The 23,086-nt window shown below is 37.9% G+C and overlaps 1 protein-coding gene across 8 annotated transcripts in view; it reads right to left on the bottom strand.

Annotated features, from left to right (window-relative positions):
* The window catches only part of MPP7 (MAGUK p55 scaffold protein 7), a 158,072-nt gene that overhangs the window by 48,577 nt on the left and 86,409 nt on the right, over nucleotides 1–23,086 (bottom strand). For 7 of the 8 annotated variants that reach the window (XM_080386016.1, XM_080386019.1, XM_080386022.1 and 4 more), the window contains 2 exons: nucleotides 21,862–21,939; nucleotides 17,262–17,342 (listed from right to left, as the gene is read on the bottom strand). In XM_080386016.1, the coding sequence (XP_080242142.1) occupies nucleotides 17,262–17,342; nucleotides 21,862–21,939 (159 nt within the window). Of the gene's footprint in view, nucleotides 1–1,452; nucleotides 13,404–17,261; nucleotides 17,343–21,861; nucleotides 21,940–23,086 lie in introns of those variants that run through there. The other variant, XM_080386023.1, reaches the window with a different exon arrangement.

Raw genomic sequence — 23,086 nt, 5'->3', positions numbered from 1 at the left:
TGCTGAAATTATTTAGTTCAGGCAGGTGCTTATCAACCACCTGTTGCATGGCCTTGCCTCCTTTCTCTGTTGCTTCACCAGTTCATGCACAGCTTGAACAAGAGAATTTTCAAAAAAAAAAAGCCTCAAAGAGGTGGACAAAAGGTTCAGTTCTGAAAATAAAATAATTTATGAACTTGCAGAAATTTAAAAAAACCTTAATTCAAATATTTTTAAGATTCAAGACTCAAAATTCAGTGGAAGTTAGAAAGCTCATTCTAAGGCTCTAAAAAAATCTCAGCTATAATCTAAAATGCACAGTTCTTCTGGGATACAGAACTCTTAAATTTCTTTATTTTGAAAGTCCTCATTATTTGTAGTAGCTTTTAAACTGGGGGAAAATGGTTAAGTAATGTTTTATTTTAATAGCAAACCCTATGAATTATAGCAGGAATAAGAGCAACAGCTATATGTATCATTCTATTGACTGTTTTCAGTTGCTCCTCATTTCACGTAGTTGCTCCTAAATACTTGGAATTTTTTAAATTTTGACGTCATACTTTTCCCCAAAGATTCAATGTTACAGAAGTTATAGTCTGAATAGCAGAAATACATGAAGTATAAATTGATAGCCTCTGCAATAAAAATACAGCATTTTGGAAAACATTGAGATGTTTAGGATAAAGCACAACACACCAACCTTGTAAGCACCATGAAAATATCATACCAATGACTGTAATAATGAATCTATTATAATAATGCTTAAGAAGAAACTCCTTAATGCAGAACAGAAAATGGCTACATTTTTCTGATGTCAGTTTACTTGCTACTTAATAAAAGACAGATAATACTAGACTGAGTATACGAATTACCAGAAACTGTATGTTCTCAGGGATAACACAAACGTTCTGAAAAGCATGGCACTTCCATTATGCTATCCCAGGATTTTTTTCCTGAATGGAGGAGACTGTAGCAACAGAAAACAATTTCCAGGCAATGCTACAACCTATCATGTCAAAAGCAGAAGGCAAAAAGCGTATGGTAATCTTAAAATTCTGAAGTTTAAATTCGAAATCAGGTCTTCAACAAAATAAACCCAGAGGAAGTTCATGCCTGCTTCATGAGAATTTGCTATTGTCTTACTAATTTCTATGCATATTGTACAATTTGATAAAAACATGGCAACATACTCTAGTTATTTCTGGGTTTCTTCCCAAGACACAATTATGAATTTGTACTACTTATCGTCAGAAACTACCAGCTCCCTCCCACCACAGATTAGTTTTACTTTAGATCTGAGCTAAAAACCTCAGTCTAGCAATTATTCCTCCACATGCCTCCTGGAAATGTGTATTATGAAGCATTACATATGTAAAAGCCATGCAATCACATGCAGTCCTTTAAAGATGTATGTGAAATATCAAAGATACACTAAAACAAAAGTAGTGTTTGCTTTTACTTCAGGCTACTTACAGTTAAGACTTCTGAAACTAGTCTTCTGCAATTACGTTTTTCCACATAAAGCTTGGGCTCATTCATGGACTGGTTCATTTTAATGAGGTTCTATATTGCAGTTTAAAAACACTCAGGCAGATAGAAAAAACAGATGAAAATAATCTAAAGCACCACTTCCAGAGTAAAAGGCAGCAACTTAAAACATATTCAAAAGAACCTACCCTTGACAATGAAACTTGCAAAACAGATTCCGTCCACTACTACACTGAATTATGCCACCAGTGTTAATAAGATACTTCCCTGCTCTGACTGCCAGACCAGGCTCCTGGACACCACATGCAAAAAAACCGATGCAGCCCAAGTATTAAGAACCAATGCCAATCAGTGTCTAGTAGTCATCATGCTTTTCTTCACTCACAACTGGAACTTATCAACCACTTCCCTCCTCCTCCCCAAAACCATATTAAACCACAATGTACTAGTTTTCAATATATCTTTTCCTCAGACTCTGGTGCTACTTTCTCTCAGTGCAAAGATGCATATTTTAGATAAAAGTATGAATGCCAGAAATTGTGTCTTTTCTCAGTCAAGCTTCCAGAAGAGCTTCTGCCATCACAAACTTGCTAATGCTATACACTGAACATGCTAAGATTTATTTCCTGATTGCCTTCCATCATTGCTTCTTCTAGCACATGACTATCCACCGTAGTTGCTCTTGAAATAGTCAGCAGTAGACATTGGGTAATGATTGAACTGCAAACAAAATTATAAAGCCATTTTGATTTCATTTAATGTATTCAAATAGAAGTGGCCAGGGCCTATCCTCAAAACAACTTCCGTATGCTCTGAACACATGAAGAAATGACCATATTCACAGAGTAAAGGGACATTTCTTCAGCAGCCTCTTTGTATCATGCAGTTAATACAATGTACCCTTAGTTCAAAAAAAAACTATGCATCAGACTAGACTTTTATAGAAAAGGCTGGGACTTTTTTAAAAGCAAACAAATTACAAGTGCCAAGAAATGAAACTTGGATCCTATGATGAACAAGATTTACCCAGAATAATTGTGCAGTAAATGCACAAGGCAATGTAAAGGCAATAATGTTCTCTTTTTGTACACAAGAAGGAATCTACTTACTTCCATGATACTAATTTTTACCTATCACAAGAAACTGTGAAAAATACAGATGAAACTGGGTTTTTTTAATGTTCTGGTTTTGTTTTCAAATACACAGCTCTTCAGAGCTATGCACGCATGGTCCAAGATTTGGGTCATGTATATTTAAGCACCTCTGGAGAAAAAGATTTTATTTCAGCTCTAAGTTCTATGCTTATGATTCACTAATGTAAACACGGTCCATATTTAGAACTTGAAAGAAGGTATAATTCAAACTCCTGCACTACCTAAATATAAATATTGATGTTCAGCTAAATTCTTAGACATGATCTAGTTGGAAATGAATACTTTCATCAGACCTCTGAAAAGTCTAATAACTACTGCTCTATTTTTCATACTACAGCTATCGCTGATCATTTCACAGTTTATAAATTGAAATTGTACACTATCAAATTACACAAAGAAAATCTGACATTGGAAACATTCAAAGTTCTTTTTCTTAACAGTTCTGAAACTTTAAATGTTTATTTAAATTGAGAATGTTATTAATGAAAACAGTTCTATATTTTGAAATATGTGTATCATGTAACTACACTGACTACATTTTTGCTCCTCTAAAACAATGACAAATTTTGTATTATTTTGTCCTTCTGTTTATATTCTGAGATCTGTAAGAGTACAAATACCCCAAGTAGCCACTGACTCATGAACAGCGTTCCTTATGCTTTAAAATTTTCATTATTAAAAAATAATAATTATATAGATATATATGTAATTTTAAGCTTTACTTTTCAGAAATAGTTTGCATTTACTACTCTAGAAAAACATTTTAGAAAACAGTAAATTAAATAAAGATGCAAGACAGAACGGACAAAGAAACAAAAGCAGCCTCTTCATGGTATTTGGAAAAAAAAAGAAAAATTAGTAGTCAAGATTATCAACATAAAATGTGCAGGGACTCAACCATTATGAAAGCCAACAGCTGCAGCAGACTGTGACACTGCCAACCCAGCTGCCGGTTACCTTGTCTATGGAGTAGATTACTGCCCTGGCAGCAAACCCAGCAAAATGGAACAAAACGGTCCATGATTTTGCTGTCATTAGCACCAGCCACCCTCCCTGGCAGTTCAGCTTGAACTCTACCAGGTAAGCCAGAGACATTTGCCCATCTCTGTGCTTTGCTTTGGTGACGTAAATTCCACTGAGGCTGGACAGAGGAGTTACACTGGAGGAGCAAAGTAACTTCATCGGCAACCACAGCAACGTGTCCCGGAAATCACCTGGCAGAGCTCATCCCCCCAGGACCTCCTGCCGTCTTATGTTTTCCTTTGTGATAAGGTTACAGAAGAAATACAAAGGGACAAGATGAAAATGTTTGTGGAGAAAGTTATTCAAGACTGGAAAGACTGATTTATGAGTAACTTGCATAAAGTTAAAATCAAGCGAGTGAAGTCATCCAGCGAAAGAAAGCTGAAAGAGCTGGGAGGAGACTGAACCCACTGAAGGAAAGCTGTCAAGAGCATCAGAACAGAAGGAAAAGCATAGGAGTCATAGCAGCCACACATGGGCAAGAATTTAGACAGCAGGAGAATAAAACTAGCAGAAAGTTGAAGCATAATGGTGATGGTATACAGGCTCTAGGCACAGAAAAACAATTTAACTTGAGAACAGTTTGAAGAAAGGGATAAAAATACAAGGTTCAGAATCAAGCTATGCTTTTAAAAAACAATTGGTAAGCAGCACAAAATTAAGCTGGAAAAAGCAGGATAATTTAGGTGAGGAGGGGCAGGAACAACCTTTCTTATTCTACAGGAGAATTAGTCTTCAAACCTGCTATCTTGAATACGTGAACTAATTTTTACATTGAGGTATCGATGAATTCCATCCCACTAATTCCACTCTCCAGCAAATGGATGGTAAAACAGCCATCAGAAAAGGGCAGCACATGGCAATGTCTTCACCACCACCACTGTCTGCTCAGGGAGTATGTACAACCCTAATCATGAGGCAAGATAAGGGTTAAAAAGATAACAAGAGGGCAGGTGAGAACAAGTACCTCAACTCACATTAGCTGAATTCTGCTTAGCTAAAGCATTAAGCATAATCTAGAAGGAGAAGCAAGCAATAAAACTATAGGCAGGAGAAACTTGGTAGTGCTGCTGAAGTGGCTGGGATAACAGCAAACTATTTGTCTTTTTTGCAGTAGAACAAGTGAGTGAGTACACAAGCTATAGTAACCACTTATCGGACAGAAAAGTAGTATTATTCCTTCTGATGATGCAATAACTTAATCACTTTCTTACAGAAATCTGAGATTTTCTGTTCTAAACAAAATTCTTAAGTTAAAATATATACAGCATATAACATTAAAAACATCAGTTAACTTCCAAAGAAATGAACATGTTTTATTTCTGCTACTGAAGATCATTTACACCATTCAACTGACATTGACAAAGAAACATTTAACAGTGATGGTAAGAAAAAAAAAAAAAAAAGGTACTTTAAGCATAATTTTCTGTTTGTAAACAGAAAACCCATAGGTGTACTAATTCATGGGGGGCGGAATCAGGCTTAATATTACATTTTCCCTAGATATTCTCTATAAAATCCTCAGAAATTATATAGTGTGTGAGAAGACAGCAGTTACATATGTACAAAAGAGAAAAAACATTCCATACTTGCAACTGTCTCATCTGTACTTTAAACAGAGTTGCCCTCTAGCTCGCGCTTGTCCAGCTGGCAATTAAATCCCTTTCTCTTCCAATCTTACTTTGATGCAGTTATTTGAAACACATACTGTACACGTGTGGTTTTGTGTTCTCAATGCTTACCATATAATAATGTCCTTGGCATAGCAACAACTCAGTCTGATCAATATTCAGTATATATTACTTCTTTCTCTTTACTATGGTGGACTTTATTCATGACTATATGAACTTCCCTTCACAAAAGGGTAATTTCCTTGCCTGAAAATGCAGTTTCTTGATTTCAGATTCACCAATCTGAACTGATGGGTTTACCTGCAGCTGGTAGCCAGACGGCAATAGCCAACAGAAAAGTGAACTTTCTGCATCTTCAGACTCCTGCTTCCTCTGGCTCATTGTTCTCAGCCCCTGGAGACGCTTCCAAAGTTGAACTGTTCTCAGTGTTCACAGAAACATGCAGCCCGTCCGTGTCATCTGGTAAAAGTGTTAATATTCTTCCAGATGACAGCCCTGTGTTTTTCCTCAGTTGTGGATAATGGCAGAATAAGCTCAAATTTTAAATCAATAGTGAAGAATCTGAACAAAGTCTGTTTTAAATTCACAATGTGAATCATGTAGCTAAAGTGTTCTTGAAGCCTTAAGCCCTATTTAAGTAACATCCAAGACCACAGATAGATGGTTTTCAGAGTGGAAAACGCCAAGACAGGAGCACTCTTCCAATATCCTAGCAATCCTTGATCAATTCCTTTTTTGAAGGAATCCTGACATTATTGTCTACAGCAGTAGCAGGCATATCTTCTTGGTTGAAAACCACCTGCAGACACCTCCCCGCCCCCCCCCCCCCCCCCCCCGAAATCACATGAAAATATAATAAAGAAAAGCAAAAGTTGAGGTTGCAGTTGCCTTTTCTGAGAAAGTGCCTTTTAGAAATGACCCAGCCTTTATTTGACAACAGCATGACATCTAAAGTCTTAAAAAGTAAAACATCTAGTGTTCCTTGAGGTTGAAAGAACCTGGATATACTTAAGTTCTTCAGAATATAATAGATTTGTTTATGATAAGGAGGTCTTTAAATTTAGCTACAGAGTATTCATACTACATGGATGTCTAATTAAAAATATTGAACCGGTTTGGTTTTTCAGGTAATTACTTTTGCCTGCTTTGGACTTTTCCCATACTGAACACTAGAAGTAGTATTTCTCCATATCAATTGCACTAAATTCAGGTATCATTCTGCAGAACTGAAAAGCTGCAATGAGTATTACCTTCATCATTATACATAAGTAAATAGTCTATAAGTACTTTAGAAAGGTATAATGAAAGAATTATAAAATATTAAAATAGATGTAGTGCAACAGAATAAATTCTGCCTCTTTAATAGTAAGATTCTTTTTACAAAGCCAGCAAAATAGCAGGTATAAGAAAAAAGCTTACAATTTTCTAAAATATTTGTGATAAAGATACTTACAGATCTACAAGTTAGATATCATGGGAAGAGAGTCTTGCCACTGGGCCACTGACTAGAAACCCAGAAATAAGCAGAAAGGGGCGGGGGGGGGCGGGGAAGATTTCGAGACCATACTGGACCACTATTGAAGATTCATCAACAAACTAGAAAAGAGAAGACTGTTGAGTAAGTAAATGGACACTTCAAATAGAACATGGTCCAGCAAATGCAAAGGAAAGCACCACTGAAGGAAAAAAGCAGTATAAAAAGTTGACAACTAAAAAAGGGATTGTTTGCTTTGTATGATTGTGCAGTTTCTCCATTTTCACTAGCTGACTAGATTTGCTACTTGAATAGGATGTGATTTATCCATAGTGATTTTTTCTTCCTCCTAAATTACCAGTTTTAGTAATGTTGCCAACTCTTACACGCTGTATGTGAATGCTGTAGTTATGTGTATGCAATTCAACATTCTTACATGGGTTAGAGTTGGTTCCTTCATGTGGGAAAGTCTGTATATACAACCAAAGAATTTCTTTGATTTACTTTCAAATCTTTTATTTTCTGCTGCCAACCTGCCTAGCTTCACTTTTGTTTATTACATCTCTCACTTTGTTTTTTATATGTTGGCTATTAGTGAGTAACCTCATATCCATACATCCAAGATTGACAGAGAAGCTGTCCATTGGACATCAGTTGAGTTATCACATGGGATGGACCTGAGACCATTTCCAGGGTAACCTGATGGTTATTACCTAAATATATTCATGCAGTACTCTTTCAGCTCCTTTACGTCACTTCATACCTATGCTTATGGTATGCTGTGTGTTGTTATCTCTATGCTCTGTCAGCTCCTACCACACTAAAAGTGTGCCACAACTGCTTCCTGATGTTCTCTGCCTGTGAGATATGGAAAAAAAATCAAGGCTTTTATTGCTGTTTTTAAAAGGACTATTTTGTGTTACATCTTTGTTTTGCTTACTCCATTCCAGTAACACGAAAATTCCAAAAATAAAGACAGAACATATTCTCCCAGGACTCCCCACCCAAAAAAAAGTTTTCTTTAAAAACCTCCTTTGAATTATGGGTGCAAGCAGACATGAAAATAGGAAGTAAAGGTCTAAAGCTAAAAAGAGAGAGCAAAGATAGATTTTATTCTTAAAACAAGGTTGCCAAAATGTGTGATGGACGGCATCCCAAAGTGGCAAGTACTTTCAAGGCAGGAAACACCGGGCAGAAGGATCTCATTCACTTGCCAACAAAAGTCTCCCCAGCACTGTCTCCTCTCCCCTAGCTTCACGGCTGGTATGGCCAGAACACCTACGTTCCCGTCAACCAATCCAACCAACGTTATCAAACCATCAGTGCTGTGGTCTTTGCTTATTGTTGCAGTGATCTGCATACATTACTCAGAGGGAAATAAATATTTCTCTTTCACTGCTGATATTTTACAGCATACCATCCAAAATCAAGCAGGCTTTTGCAGATTTACAAATTAATGGCATATGATTTTGCAAATGAAGATTATGTAGGTAACTTTTCAGTTGATATATGAAGTACTATGTACTCCAGCTCACCATATCAATTAAGTTAAACTAATTTGTATAGTAAAATCTCTTAATATAAGAACACAACTCCTGTAACTAGTTCTACCAGCAAACCTCAAAGACCACTGATGAGTAAATAGTTATAAATCATGGGAAATTATGCTTCTTGAACAGATATTGTAGTTTGTGCTATCATGTGCAAGCATGAATATATCATAAAGAGAAGGAGAATGGTCTCCCAGAGCATTTGGGAAGACGGGCCTCTCAAGGGACAGGGCCAAAAGGTCCTCCGAGTGCCTGGGATATACTAACAGCTCAAATGTAGTTCAGATGTTATCTAACCTAAAATTTGTATTTGGGTTCTCCAGATACAAAAGCCTGAACACAGTTATAGGCAAATCCCAACAATTTCCAGTGGAAAATGTTGACTTTGCAGAAACCGCATACTTCAATGAAAAGGCCCTGATGGAAAATCCTCAGCAAGTCTAGTTACAAAGAAAATGTTGGAAAGAAGGCAAAGTTTAGATTAAGATTTTTTTAATTACATGTTACAAGAAATGCTTCATGAACTTTTCAAAGCAATAACAGATTTTGTTTTATATTATGATAGCCCAATATTTTCTTTGAGTGCTTTGTACGTTGAAGTTTTTGTAGAAAAATGCCTGCTGTTTCCTGCACAGTAAATTATATTGTCAATTTTTGCCAGTGACTGTAAGGCAGCTTTACAAGGCTCCGCTGAGAGAGGCTTAAAATGTTTGGGTTTTTACCAGAACAAGTAGCACTTTGATCAGAACAGTCTATTAGGCCACTGGGCAAATCTAGTAAGCCTCAGATGGCAGATATGATGGTATCAGCAGTTATTTACCAAATGAAGGCTAGAATTTATAAACTTCCCAGTAAATACAGGAAAACCAGGACAGGACAACAGAAAAAGGTATGCTTCAAGCTAAAAGAAGCACTATTTCTTTTTTTAAAGAAACCTAAACAAATGCAGGAAAAACATCATAAACAAAGTGTCCTGGCTTCATTATCTGCAGTTTTAGTTTTGTTTAACTCCTGGTTCTATTCTGAAGGAAAGCCTGAGGTACTTATTAGATCATAATGTTTACAAATGCAAAATTTTTATGCTTTGTGAAACTGGAAGTCAAGCACACCTCAAATGAATAGCAGATAAGACAGCAATCATAAATCTTACTTACAATTTTCTGGGGTATGTATCTTTGCTATTTGAAAGCAATTTAAAAAAAACTGAAAACAACTTAAAGAATCTATATTTTGTCTCAACAGCACATTGAAGTTGCCCATGAATAAATTAATCTGAAAACATCCCCAGTTATATGAAAGTGATTTTCCCTTCACTCTGCAAGTTATCTTAAAATTACTTCCAATATTATGTTGATTCTACGGTAACAAAAGAGAAGCCAAGAAAAATACTTCAAGTATGTTCCACCATTTGTTCCCTCTACAGGTACAGTGCCCAAAGTGGTCCAAATACTTTACATTCCTGTGTATCATGATGTGCTGAAGTCATTCACAGTCCTGCCTCGTACCCTTGTTTAGGTACCTGGTTTACCTTTCAGACTAGCAGCTGGCAAACCCTTCAGCACACACAAACAGAAGAAAAACTCCACTAAAACAGGCAGAACCACCATTAGCATTAGGACACTTAAAAAGCTTAATTTCCTCTGGGTCATAAGAGATAAACATCCTCCAGAGTAGTTTTAGCACAGTGGTATAAACTAATTGTTATGCCCATTAAACCAGTGACCACAAAATACATGTTTTGTATGAATTTAAAAGACACTAAATTTACCCAAATAGGGATTAATTTAAAATGGTAAATTGCTCATTTCAGTATGGAATGATCAGGAATGTAACTGCTGTTGCAAACACAGTTAAGAGCTATTTAGATCTGAATATCTGAATATATCCTGAGCCTGTCTCAAATTTGGGTAACCGAGATCACTGTTCAATGGAATAAAAGATGTTCCATTCTTTCTATAGTCTTTTTTGTTTACAGCCACACCAACAAAAAAAAAAGAGCCTAAAATGTTAAAAATTCCTATAGTTAATTGGTTTAGTTTTTCAGGTCTCAGTTTTAAAAATTGACAACAAATATGCTCAATATGACAACAAAGCTTTTTCCAGCTTGTTATAACAGGAACCAAGAGCTACTATTCAAGAAAGCTTTTTACTTAAAAGTGGAAGAGAATTTGTAAGCTTCAAAGTCTTTCATTCTTAGTTTGATCTTCTTTCATATATACTACATCTCTTTCCTTACAGTGTCTGGCATTCAGGTTCTGCCCTGTGACTGACAGAATAACTCTAGTGCCCCCTTCCCTTCTTCCCATTTACATCTCTTTTGACAGGTAAGACCATTTTGCTAACTTGATTGTGACGTGCATTAGAAATCCAGAATTAAATTCCTTTTTAGATATATTTGGTGTATATAGATATATATCTGTGTATAACAGATATATATTATATACCTGAATCTTAGTCTTCCAATTATATATTCTGATTTATACAATTGCATGACAATGAAAAATATTTTCTCTCTAGATACTATAGCTATTTTTTTAGAAAAACAGAAACATGTAGTGCTCTCAGACAATAGCAATACTTCCAGATTCATAAACCCCCTGAATTACTCTATAAAGACATCTCTCTCAAATGCACTGGTGCCTATCTGATGCATCATAATTTAAAACATTTTTGCCGGTATTTTCAAAATTTTGTACAACTCCCCTCTTCACATACATACTGTTTGCTGTCACGTAAGTTCCTTAAATTTCTCCAAATTATAAACCATTAAAGCTGAGAATACTTATTTCTTTATGCTATTATTCATATTTTTTTAAAAAAGCACACACAGGAGTGTCTTCTCTTAAATCAGAAGCATCATTTGCTCATGTACAGACTCACTATACAGTCTAATCTTCATGTTATAAACAAAAACAATAAAGCCTCATGTAAGAGAGATGTTTAGTGTTACGTCAAGCTTCACATGTTGTGTATTTACAATATACATTAAGTAAACTTAATCTTGTCATTAGTCAAGGAAGCTAGAGGACATTTCTTCCTTTCTTTGACACATGGAAAACGGTATATTCATAGAATCATTTAAGTTGGAAGAGAACTTGAAGATCATCAAGTCCAAGTGTTAATCCAGAACTGCCAAGTCCATCACTAAGCCATGTCCCTAAGCATCACATCTACATATTTTTTAAACAACTCCAGGGATGGTGATTCCACTACCTCCCTGGGCAGCCCGTTCCAATGCTTTAACACCCTTGCAGTGAAGACATTCTTCCTATTATCCAATCTAAACCTCCCCTAGTGCAACTTGAGGCCATTTCCACTTGTCCTGTCGCTTGTTACGTGGGAGAAGAGACCGACCCCACCTGCCTACAGCCTCCTGTCAGGGAGCTGTGGAGAGCGATAAGGTCCCCCTTGAGTATCCTCTTCTCCAGGCTAAACCATGCCAGTTCCCTCAGCCGCTCCTCATCAGACTTGTGCCCCAGACCCTTCACCAGCTCCGCTGCCCGTCTCTGGACACGCTCCAGCCCCTCTGCGTCCCTCCTGCAGTGAGGGGCCCAGAACCGAACACAGGATCGAGGGGCAGCCTCAGCCGCACCAAGTACAGGGGGACGATCGCTGCCCTTGTCCTGCTGGCCACGCTGTTTCAGATACAGGCCAGGATGCTCTTAGCCACCTTGGCCACCTGTGCACACTGCTGGCTCGTGTTCAGCCGGCCATCAGCCAGCACCCCCAGGGCCTTTTCTGCCCGGCAGCTTTCCAGCTGCTCTGCCCCAGCCTGTAGCCCTGCCGGGGGCTGTTGTGTCCCAAGTGCAGGACCCGGCACTGAGCCGTGTTGAACCTCATACAACCGGCCTCAGCCCATCGGTCCGGCCTGCCCAGACCCCTCTGCAGAGCTGCCTGCCCCCCAGCAGATCAACACTCCCCCTAACTTGGTGTAATCTCTAAACTTACTGAGGGTGCATTGAATCCCCTCGTCCAGATCATCGATAAAGATATTAAACAGAACTGGCCCCAGTACTGAGCCCTGGGGAACACCAATGCTTATTATGTAAGTTCCTCATTAAGTTTCATTCAAACATATAAAATCATATAACTTCAATGTAAGTCCATTGAAAAAATTGGAATATAAAACCCAAATCTTGAAAACACAAACCATCTTCTAAATGCTTCCTTCATAAAGTAAGCTTGAAATAGGGCTAAAAATAATCTAATTCATGGTTTCACCTCATGAATTATAAGCCTTAAAAAGTTACTCCAGAAACTGAGAAAAAAAACAGGAGTGGGTGCAGTACCCACTAGCACGCAGGTGAGGAATTACCACCTTCAAATACAGCCCATTGGCCTGAATTATACAGAATAAAACCTTACAGACAGCAACACAATCCTCCCTCCATTCCTCATTCATGTCAGGTTATAAGCAGACACACCACACTACCTAACACTCATAATGGAATCAGTGGTAGCACTACACAGATTATCTAATATGCAATTAATTTAAAGCACCAGGTCCTATGTTGGAAAAAAATGGAAATTATTAAAAAAAATTCAAAACATCCATCAGAAGAAAGGCCAGTAGGTGAGGTCTGTGCTCAGCAAGCTTTACACAGGTGCATCAGCCTCGTGTGCCTTGTAAGACCTGAGCAGAAGCGGGGAAGACCTGGAGGTGCTGCCAGCACACAGGCTTTCCACAGCCCGTCCCGCTGCAAGGCAGAAAAGGTCTGTGAGCGCTGCTGCTACAATACCCAGCAAACAGAGACAGCAGTGGAAGACAGAAATTTCCCATTCAGAAATCTAAATTATATTTACAGAGAGCTAGAGCAGGCAGATCCAAGCCTGATCTGCCAGCACTTCAAATCACCCAAGCACACCCTTGCTTGCTCCAAACACCATTCAGACCAGCGCCACGCAGCACTGCCCACAGGATGCCCTGGTTTCAGCTGGGGTAGAGTTAATTTGCTTTTTAGTAGCTTGTGCAGTGCTGTGTTTTAGATTTGGTGTAAGAACAATGTTGATAGCACACTGATGATTTTGGTTCTTGCTGGTAATGTCTGTACAAAGTCAAGGACTTCTCAAGTTCCTTGGGCCCTGCCAGTGAGAGGGCTGGAGAGGCACGGGAAACTGGGAGGGGACACAGGGCAGCTGACCCGAAGTAGCCAAAGGGATATTCCATACCATATGACGTCATGCTGAGTATATAAGTTGTGGGAAGAAGGAAGCGGGGGGCATTTGGAGTGATGGTATTTGTCTTCCCAAGTAACGGTTATGTGTGACGGAGCCCGGCTTTCCTGGAGATGGCTGAACACCTGCCTGCCCATGGGAAGTACCGAATGAATTCCTTGTTTTGCTTTGCTTGTGTGCACGGCTTTTGCTTTACCTATTAAACTGTCTTTATCTCAACCCACGGGTTTTCTCAGTTTTACTCTTCCAACCCTCTCCACCATCCCACTGTGGGGGGAGTGAGCGAGCGGCTGCGTGGGGCTTAGTTGCCAGCTGGGGTTAAACCATGGCACCTGGCCTGACTATGAATTTATATAACTCTGTGGTTTATACTTTTAATGTATCTTTAAGGTATATATTTTATTGCAACTTAATAAAACCAACCAACCAAAATCCCCACATACCTCACAGCTTTAAGAAACACAAGCACAGAAATATAAGTTTCAGTACATCGAGTTCTGGTTATTTACCTCATTCTAACTTTGACATGCTAAACTTGAGCTGTTTCTTAACCAACTCAGCAGACCTTTTAAACTTGCATACACATACCCTGAAAGTGTAAGCATTTATTAACAGTTATCTTCCTCAACTGATTGCAAACATTTGATCACATACTTGCAGTTATGATGGAAAAGACCTGAAGATAGATACATTGCTTATATACATCGCTGTACTTGCACTCTCTAAATAAGAGATAACAAGATGCATTTCAAAGAGCTAATTTCTGGTCTGCTTAAAATTCAAATACTGCATTCAACTGGGTTTGGGTTCTAAGGTATGGAAATACTGTTCTACTTGTTGGTATCTTTAACAAGGTAGAGCAGGATTACATAATGTAAACTGTAAGTCTTTATTCAACATTGGAAATTTAGAATAGTTGCAGCTGGCCTGCATCCATGGGACTCGGCAATTATATTTTAAATCTAGAATGCAAATGCTGTATCTCACACGCAGATGAACAAATTCACTTGATTTCCCAGAGCTACATGCTCTGTTCTACTTCCAAAGCTCTGATTTAATTAGAAAAGATAAACCCCAACCACTGCTAGTTCATATAATTATGGTAAAGGATGCCACATTTTAGAGCAGGAAAAAAAACACAGCGTCACTGGATATTGCATCCAGTTTTTAAAAGATCAGAAATGTCCAATTTATTTTTTTCCAGAAGAAAATGCACCTGACAAAACCTTGGCATGACTTTCAGGGCATTTTGAAAATCTCAAGTCTCATAAATGTAACTGTCTCAGAAAAAATTTCTTCTTTAAAAACAAATCTCTATGAATGAAAATCATGAACACCAGATTTGTCAAAGCTTTACTCATCAGATGCAAACACCCAGAAATATATTCAACAAACAATTCTGTAACACAAAATGAAAACATAGAAATATTCATCTAATCAGAGAGCTGCTGGAAACCTCTCCCAGCATTTTTTGGCACGTTAACCAAACCTGTGAAGATATAATCACCTTGCTAAACCTGTCCCTTTACACCACCAAACTTGGGGAGGCGGTGATGTAGTGTAGTAAACTAATCCTAACCATCCTTCATTGTGCCATGAACATTAAAGCAGAGCTGCAGGGAAGTGGAAGCTCTCCTGCTGGCTCCAGCTAACCCTGCAGTTATAAGCCAGGTCAGGAAAGCCACCTTAAAGTCAATCCCAAATCAAGCCACATACAAGTTTTTAGATAAGGCCTATGCAACATGATTGGAAAAGATGGATCAATTAGCCCAAGCAATTTCAGATGTGTGGGAAAGAGTCATTCTAGACATCATTTTGCCCCAGGAATCTAGAAGGAAAGAAACAAAGAAACCCTCTCCAGCCATCAATCTAATAGTGAAGGGCTAGAAAATCTTATGCAACGTACAGCATAATCTTAGATACAGCTGATGAGACTTGATGGCATCTCTGGGGGAGAAACGGAAATACTGAGTCCCAGCAATTTCCTTCCTTTCCTTTTCTGCCCAAGACAGAGCAGGGGAAATCAACAGAGGAATCTCAAGTAAACAGCCTCTGACTGAATGCAGTACACTTGCCTGGTCAACATGATGGAGGAGGGAGCCATGATAATTTACCATCTCTCCCAGGCATATTTGCCATGAGATGGCAGGTGGAGAAGAAAATGGATAGGCAAAAATATCATGCATACTGTCAGTCCTTTCCCCCAGCTCACACAAACACCTGCAAGGCATGCAGGGCAGGGAAACATGAGTGCCTTGTGCAGGATTAGGCAGTCTGGCCATGCAGGCTTGGTACCCTGCAGCTGGCCATCTCCCCCCTGCAGCCAAAAAAAGACAATTGGTAAGTTACTGCAGTTGTTCAATCATATTAACCATGCCGAGGTGAAGGCACTTGTTTCCCTGAAATCCCACTAAGATTATCACATTGCATTTAACCACTTCCAAGGAACAGACAGCAAGAGTGAGTGAATGGAGGAGAGAGGGAAGGAAAGTAAGACAGCAAGGAGAGGGGGAGAGAAAGAGAAAGCAAGAAAGGGAGAGGGAGAGATGCAGTTGTGACAAACGAGCTGTCTTCATACTCAATCCACTAAAGCTTCAGAAGTATAAAACATGCATGGACAGTCACCAAGGGAGTACCTACAGTGAAGCTTAGGATCTCTGCAATTTGATGCAGCAACAGTTCCTCTTGTAATACACCACTGGCATCACTTACCATTTCAGAGAAAAAATGCTTGTCACTTTGCAAACTATGGAAACTTTTTTGCAAACTGCAAAAAACCTTTACAAAGGAAGCATAATTGATCTTCAAAATTTTGTATCACTTTGAAGATATCATAGCGTCTTATGTTTTGAGATCACTCTTTTACAGGGAACGTAAAGAAGAAACTGTCTTTAAAAGGGCTCCCGACCACTCTTCAGTTTTCCTCTAAATTTATCAACTGCTGCATTAATTACCATTGCAACATGGCTCTAGAGCACTAACATCTCCCTTCTCTTTAGAGTTGAAAAATAATGGGATAGCGTGCATTAACAATGATAAACAGGGAAGGTTCTGACTGGATATAAGGAAACAGTTTCCACTAGGAAAATAATTAGGAATTGGAAGAAGCTGCACAGAGCGTTTGTGGAATGTCTGTTCCTGGGCATTTTCAAGGTCTGATGGGAGAAAGCCCTGAGCAACTTGCTCTGAACTCAGTGTTGACCCTGCTTCGAACAGCACGTTGGACTAAACAATCTTCTTCCAGCCTGAGTGGTTCAATGGTTCTATAGTCTACTGTCCGATAAAAGCTACCAAGTTCCCCAAAAGCACCACAGAGAACCCCAGGAGTTTTGCAGAAAATCTTCAAAATATTTTTTTTTTAAAAAAATAACATCCATCAGAAATTTTGTCCCAGGTACCAGGTTGTGCTACTTATATACATGGTGCAATCAAACCAGTGGCATCACTGACAAATTCTTAGTAAAAGCACATTTGTAATAAATTTATGAAGCACATGTAATGAGAGTTAGCAAAAAGCCAAAAAGCCCCCAAAGTATGTACTTTTTGGAATATTCGTTGTGAGCGAGTGATGGCTTTCCACCGAATTCCTTTTATAAAAATCAGTAACACCATAACAATTTATGGGCAACATAAAATGTGTTTCTTCATAACAGCTATTTCTGATTAACACTGCATCCCTTCTTAAAAGTACACATACTCATTAAGGCGGACAACCCCACACACAGCCCGAGGAAGCAGATGCACACACCCACGCAGAAAGTACTTTGTAGGTGCAACACATCCTCACCTTGAGATTGGGTTTTGAGAGTAGTTTCAACAGTTCTCTGATCTCACTGCTCAGTGGCTTGCTCTGCAGCTCCTCAGCTAGCTGGGTGGGAGATGGAATCAACACAAAGACCATTAGCAAAGCGTTGTTTTAACCAGTGCATCAGTGACAACCCAGAATCTACCTTGTTCAAGGTTATTACTTTCCAGCGTGTTCAAACAGAAGCCAGCATGAAGAAAAACACCATCAATCACCATGCTTCTTTTTCTGGCCCTCGGTGGACCAGGTTTAAGCCAGGCCTTTTGGCTCAGTTTAACACAAGTAATCATTTCTGGCAAGCGTGCAGCCAGATCACATTCTGATTTATAACGATGGGGGCAAATCCCAGCACTTCATTTAAGTGAATGGTCCTTTGCGTGCAGACAAAGGACTGCTTGTAAAAATGACTGGATCAAACTTTGACACCGTCTATAAAAAACAGTTTTGAATGAGGTGGTGAAATCCACACCGCTTCCAAAAACCCACAGTAGCTGTGCTGTTTAGGACTGGGATAAGCAAGCAAAGTGCCCCTACAGTGCAAGCAATCTGAACCTTTTATTATGTTTACACATACACTGGAAAGAGCTTGTTAAATGTGAAGTGGGTTAATCATAATATAGTTTATAACAGGTCATCAGCAATTCAAGTCCCCAAAACACACAAACTATGTCATAACAACAAGATCAGTAATTTATGTTTCGTTATACTACAAAATTGTGGTTTGGTGAACAATAGAGCAGCAGTCTAATGTTTAATCCCATGGCTATTTGGCTCATGTCTTGAGTTTTTCTTATCATGACATTCTCAACTAATTTGGACTCAAGAGGCATATTTTACTGCAGGATTTCAAACTTGAACTATTTTTCCAGAAGAAGGAAAAGCTAAAACATATTTCACAACACTGAACTTTAGTTTAAAATTCTGAAGCTACATGGCTCATAATCCAAAACGTGATTTCAGATAATCACTTATTTTCTTTGCATTAAATCAGTATCATAAAAATGTCTGAAAGAAAGATTGGTTATTTGCAGCAAGTAATTTTATTCGTCTAGCCCAATTTTAAATTTGTAGTTTCATTTTGTATAAATTCTAAAGATACATGACTAGAAGTATATTTTGCATAATTATACATAATAGACAATTCTAGAAGTAATTATAGGCATCAGACATGGATTTAATACTTTTTTTTAGACCTTCGAATTAATACAAGGATAATAGGACTGAAACAAAAATTCATCACCTACAGTCCCACAGCCTTTTGGCTATAATTCATAGATAAAAACATCCACCAAATACATCAAAGCTAATTTTAACAATATTTGTGCCTTAATACCAAAAGATTAGAAAATTATCTCTGTAGAAAAGGCCAGAATGAAATATTTTAGGCACATAAAGCCAAATATTGAAGTAATCTGACAATAATCTAGTCTGCATGTTCTACAGAAAAGTTCTGCAAAACAGAAAATAATCTGATAGGCATGACAGCAGGTATATGACACAGGTTCCCCTCAGTTCTTTTCATTCTCTAGCTAGTACTGCTCATCGCTAGAGAATAAAATTCTATTCATTCGTGTTTTACTGATGAAGACTACTAATCACTCAGTGACAATGACTTCAGCATTCTTCTCTCAGATGAATTGTGCACGAACATCTATTAACTTCAGCAGAATCAGCATTCACTTTGGTGGTACAAATGTGAATGCAGGTACGTGATTTAAAACAGTGAGAAACAGAAATAATATTTTGTTACTGCTTTAACTTAATCTCATAATTTAGAAAATATTTGCTCAGAGATGAAACAATTGAAAATTTGTTTTCACTCGCATAATTCACAAGGGTTTTCCAAATATTTCCATAAAAGTCTTACAGGCCCTGTGATAGAAGAGGAGGATGACAAAGTGTAATAGAGAAGGAGGAAGACCAAGCTATGTTTCCAGATAAGCAGTTACCACCAGAGCTGCTTGTTGTGCTTCTAGCAGTTTTGGAGTGAATTTTTATTTGTTGGTTTTGAAGCACCGAGATGTGTGACAGCTGCCAGCAGCAGTTACATCTCATACTTAGGGCACACTGATACTGTGCCAATCACCTCCTAAGCCAAAGACTGCATGAAAAGCTATCTGAGAACCTCTTCTATGATTCTCTGTTGAGGGACGTGTAACATTTCACCAAGTTCTTTACAAAGAGCTGCCACTATAGAGAGGGGAAGACAAAGCAAGAGAGAAAGGCAGATGTGCAGTGTCACTAGTGAGATGAGGAGCACCAGGGCTTGTGAGTTTAAAGCTTCTGAAGAAAGTTCTGAAACTTCTTTTGCCAGAACAGTCTTCCTAATAACCTAGAGGCCTTATCTGCCATGTAAACCTATACTGCCAGCAATGTTTAGATCACTTGCATGAAACCAAGAGTCCTATGCCAGAAACTGCTGCTCCAAAATCAGAGGCAAACAGAATCTCTGATGGGAAATTCAGCCTAAAAGTCACTGGGGGTGAGGAAAGAGAAGGTATGGCAGCTAGGAATATGGAAGTGTTTAGAAAAGAAGCCTCACCACAACTGTTACCCCTAAAATTGCTTTAAAAAAATAACACAGGAATAAAGCCACACTCCTTGAACAGTTTTTAGTTAGGTTAGCAGCATCTCAGATTTGCGTTTTAAATCAAACAGAAAATATTCACTCGCTAATAAGGATCTCTCCTTCTTTGTTTATCTGTAAAACAGTTGCTATCACTAGGAAGACAAAAACATTAATTTAAAGCCAATTGAAATAGAAGTGTGCTTTATATTACCTACATACTCTTAAATCCCTGAAGCTGACAGCTAATCAGACAAACATGCCAAAAATTGAATAGCACTTTAATCCTGGAAATTCATGGGGTTTTGAATTACAAAGCCCACTGCATGTCTATTACCTTCCTCAAAGTTTGCTGGTAACTACTGAAACACGAAATCCTGCAATGTGCTAGCCTGACGTCAGCTGCCAAAGGACATCCTCATTCTATGGGACGATGCCCATAAAACCAGCTGTTCAGCTACACATAAGCAAAAATGAAGAACAGCACAAAGATCTTTAAAAAGAAGCTGTGCTTAAAAAGTAGGCAGATGTCTAGAGATATTCATGTCACAACATGCACACATTTTTAAAATACTACCATATATACATAATAATAAATTCACATAAGGTTAAAACCCCCAACCTCTCAACTGGGGAGTGACAAAGTACTTTAATTTGGGGATTTCCAGAAGTATACGTTTTAAATGGGTCTGAAAACAGAATGAGATTGCTCAGCATTTCTGAAAATATCAAGAACTAAGTTTTGTATCCAAAAATAAGAAACGATTCTTATAAAGAATTTTAAGCCAGAGATCCGTAACACAAATGTTAACAAGGATTATTAATATGTCACCAAGAACTTAATGAAGAGAATTTCAACCAGCTTTCTAATTTTCAAAATTACTATCAACATTATTCAAAGCTACTTGAAGGTTAAAAAAATATTACTAATATATGCCTGATATCAAAGCTAATGCATTGTTGTATTTGGTATGTTACAGGATATAGCTCTCCTACTGAAACATGACTAAATTACATTACATCCTTTTTTCAACAGACTTCAAATATGTTTAATTTAGTTTTTCATTAAAATTTTACCATTTTCAAATCACAACATCTAAGCATTTGTAAAGTTTAAAAATCAAATGCTATTAATTATATAAAAAATAGTTAAGATTTTAAAACATCTATAAAGTATGTGAAGTTTCAAACATGCCATATTTGAAACGGATCCTAACACATATTGCCTTTTCCAAAAAACAACCTGAGATCATCAATTGCAACACAGATTTCTGGATTTCACCTAAACCACAGTTTATTAAACATTTCTCTATCCTGGCCTACCTCAGGTTCAGTCATAGTTTATACAGGTGTGTGCACAATTCATCTGAATCCTAGAATTAACCAAATAGCAAGAAATGGCAGGTTGGATTTTTTTCTTTAAAATAAAAATTATAGTAACAGGAAATTAACTACTCCATCAATGCCGACCACTTTTACAATTTATTTTTTGGTTATGAAGGTAATTTGGAAAGCTCCAATATCAATAAATCACTAGTGTACTTTCTGTTCAATAGTTTTTGATATTTTCTTTTAAACAAACCTCCTTCCTAGGCATTTCATATGCTTCATTTCTGTGGTGTTATCTGTCATTTTTCATGTTCTGTCAGCAGTGCTGCTATCTCATTTGTCTTTATTTTTCCAAAGCATTCCTCTTGTCTGTGACTTTCTCAAAACACCAATAGTTGACAGCTTTTTCCCCTCCCAGTAGAGTTCGAACCTGTAATTTCTATTACGTAGTTACTAAAGCAGAACAAGAGGCTATCTAGATGCAATGTTTTTATAACAGGCAAGTGAATAAAAATCAAAGTAGTATCAGCAACAAGCCCGGTGATGACAGCACCTTTGGAAACATTTGCAGCTTCTTATGATTTCAGCTCAGAGGATTATATTCATATGTTTGCACTATGAGGAGTTCTGCTTGCAGACAGTTTTTTGGGAGACTTGGTACCAGTGATCTCAGCAGGGGACACTTACATCATCTGCCAAGGCTGCTGCACCGTGGAGTATGGGCACCGGGTTCTGTTTCTCATAATAATGCAGTTTTTCATGAATCTGGAAGACAATAGCACAAAGTGGTAAGTTTATTTAGCAGCATGAGAAATGGTACAAAATGACCCTGTTGAGCTAACTGATCTGTTGAGTGTCTGTAACTAAAGAAACATCCTTATAGTCACCTACAGGCAGCAATCATGTAAATGTAATTCATCATCATCCTCTGTTGAAGTGCTAAGAATATGAAATCAGATGGAAAAAATGCTCAGTATGTAGACCAACCCACAGAAAAACTAAACATTTGTGATTTTTCACTCCTGGCTTTCTCTGTCCATATTTCTAACATATTGCTTTAAGTATCAATTACATTTTATATTGCTGCTGAAAACACAAAGCATAAAGTGTTTATCCCCAAGACAGATATAAAAAACCCTGTAAATTATGATTTACGAAGTGAAATAATAGCCTGCCACCCACATCTTGACAGACAGCTTGGTGGAGCGGCTGCCGTCATTAAAATAATTCAGAAACAAGGGCAAAGTAGTGCTAACATGAATTCTAACACATCTGAAAGAAAAAGGCAGTCCTTCAGCAAATTAAAGTCATTTAGGAGCATTTAAATTTTTTAATGGGGAGTTACCAACATTAAAAATGCAGCACACTTTGGTTCTTTTTTGAAAGAAAGGATACACTATCATTTAAATATCCAGCCTCTTCCCTCCTCCGCAAGTTAAGCACTTCCAAAATTTAGTTTTTTCCAGTGTGAAAGCTTTAAAGAGCCAAAATATTTTAAAGCTTCTAACAACTATCTTAAAAATTATTTCAGAATGGCATAAAGTAGTATATTAAACATTCAATTTTATATACCTTATTTTCCTGAAGATACACAATGTACAAATATTAATTACAATTTTTAAAAAAGACAACAACAGTAGTCTAAACCGATACAAACACACCACATTCTTAGATTTCTGCTTTAGTTCTGCTGCTGTGAAGGAGGCGTGAACTCCAGATGGTTGGAGGAGTTGCAGATGGAGCTAAATTGGGGACTTCTGTGCTTGGCAAGGAGGGGAAGACAAGGTCTGGCAGACACCACAGAGTGCAGAACTTGGCTGAGGAGCCCCTCACATCCTTGGGGTACAAGAAACCCAACCATACCCTACTGCTCCCTGGCATATTGCTGGGGGAGGAATGGGACAGACACTAG

Source organism: Falco punctatus (assembly GCF_963210335.1).
Source record: "Falco punctatus genome assembly, chromosome: 4".
In the NCBI taxonomy this organism is placed as follows: domain Eukaryota; kingdom Metazoa; phylum Chordata; class Aves; order Falconiformes; family Falconidae; genus Falco; species Falco punctatus.
The sequence above is the reverse complement of the archived record's forward strand: the minus strand, read 5'-3'. Positions and strand labels throughout refer to the sequence as shown.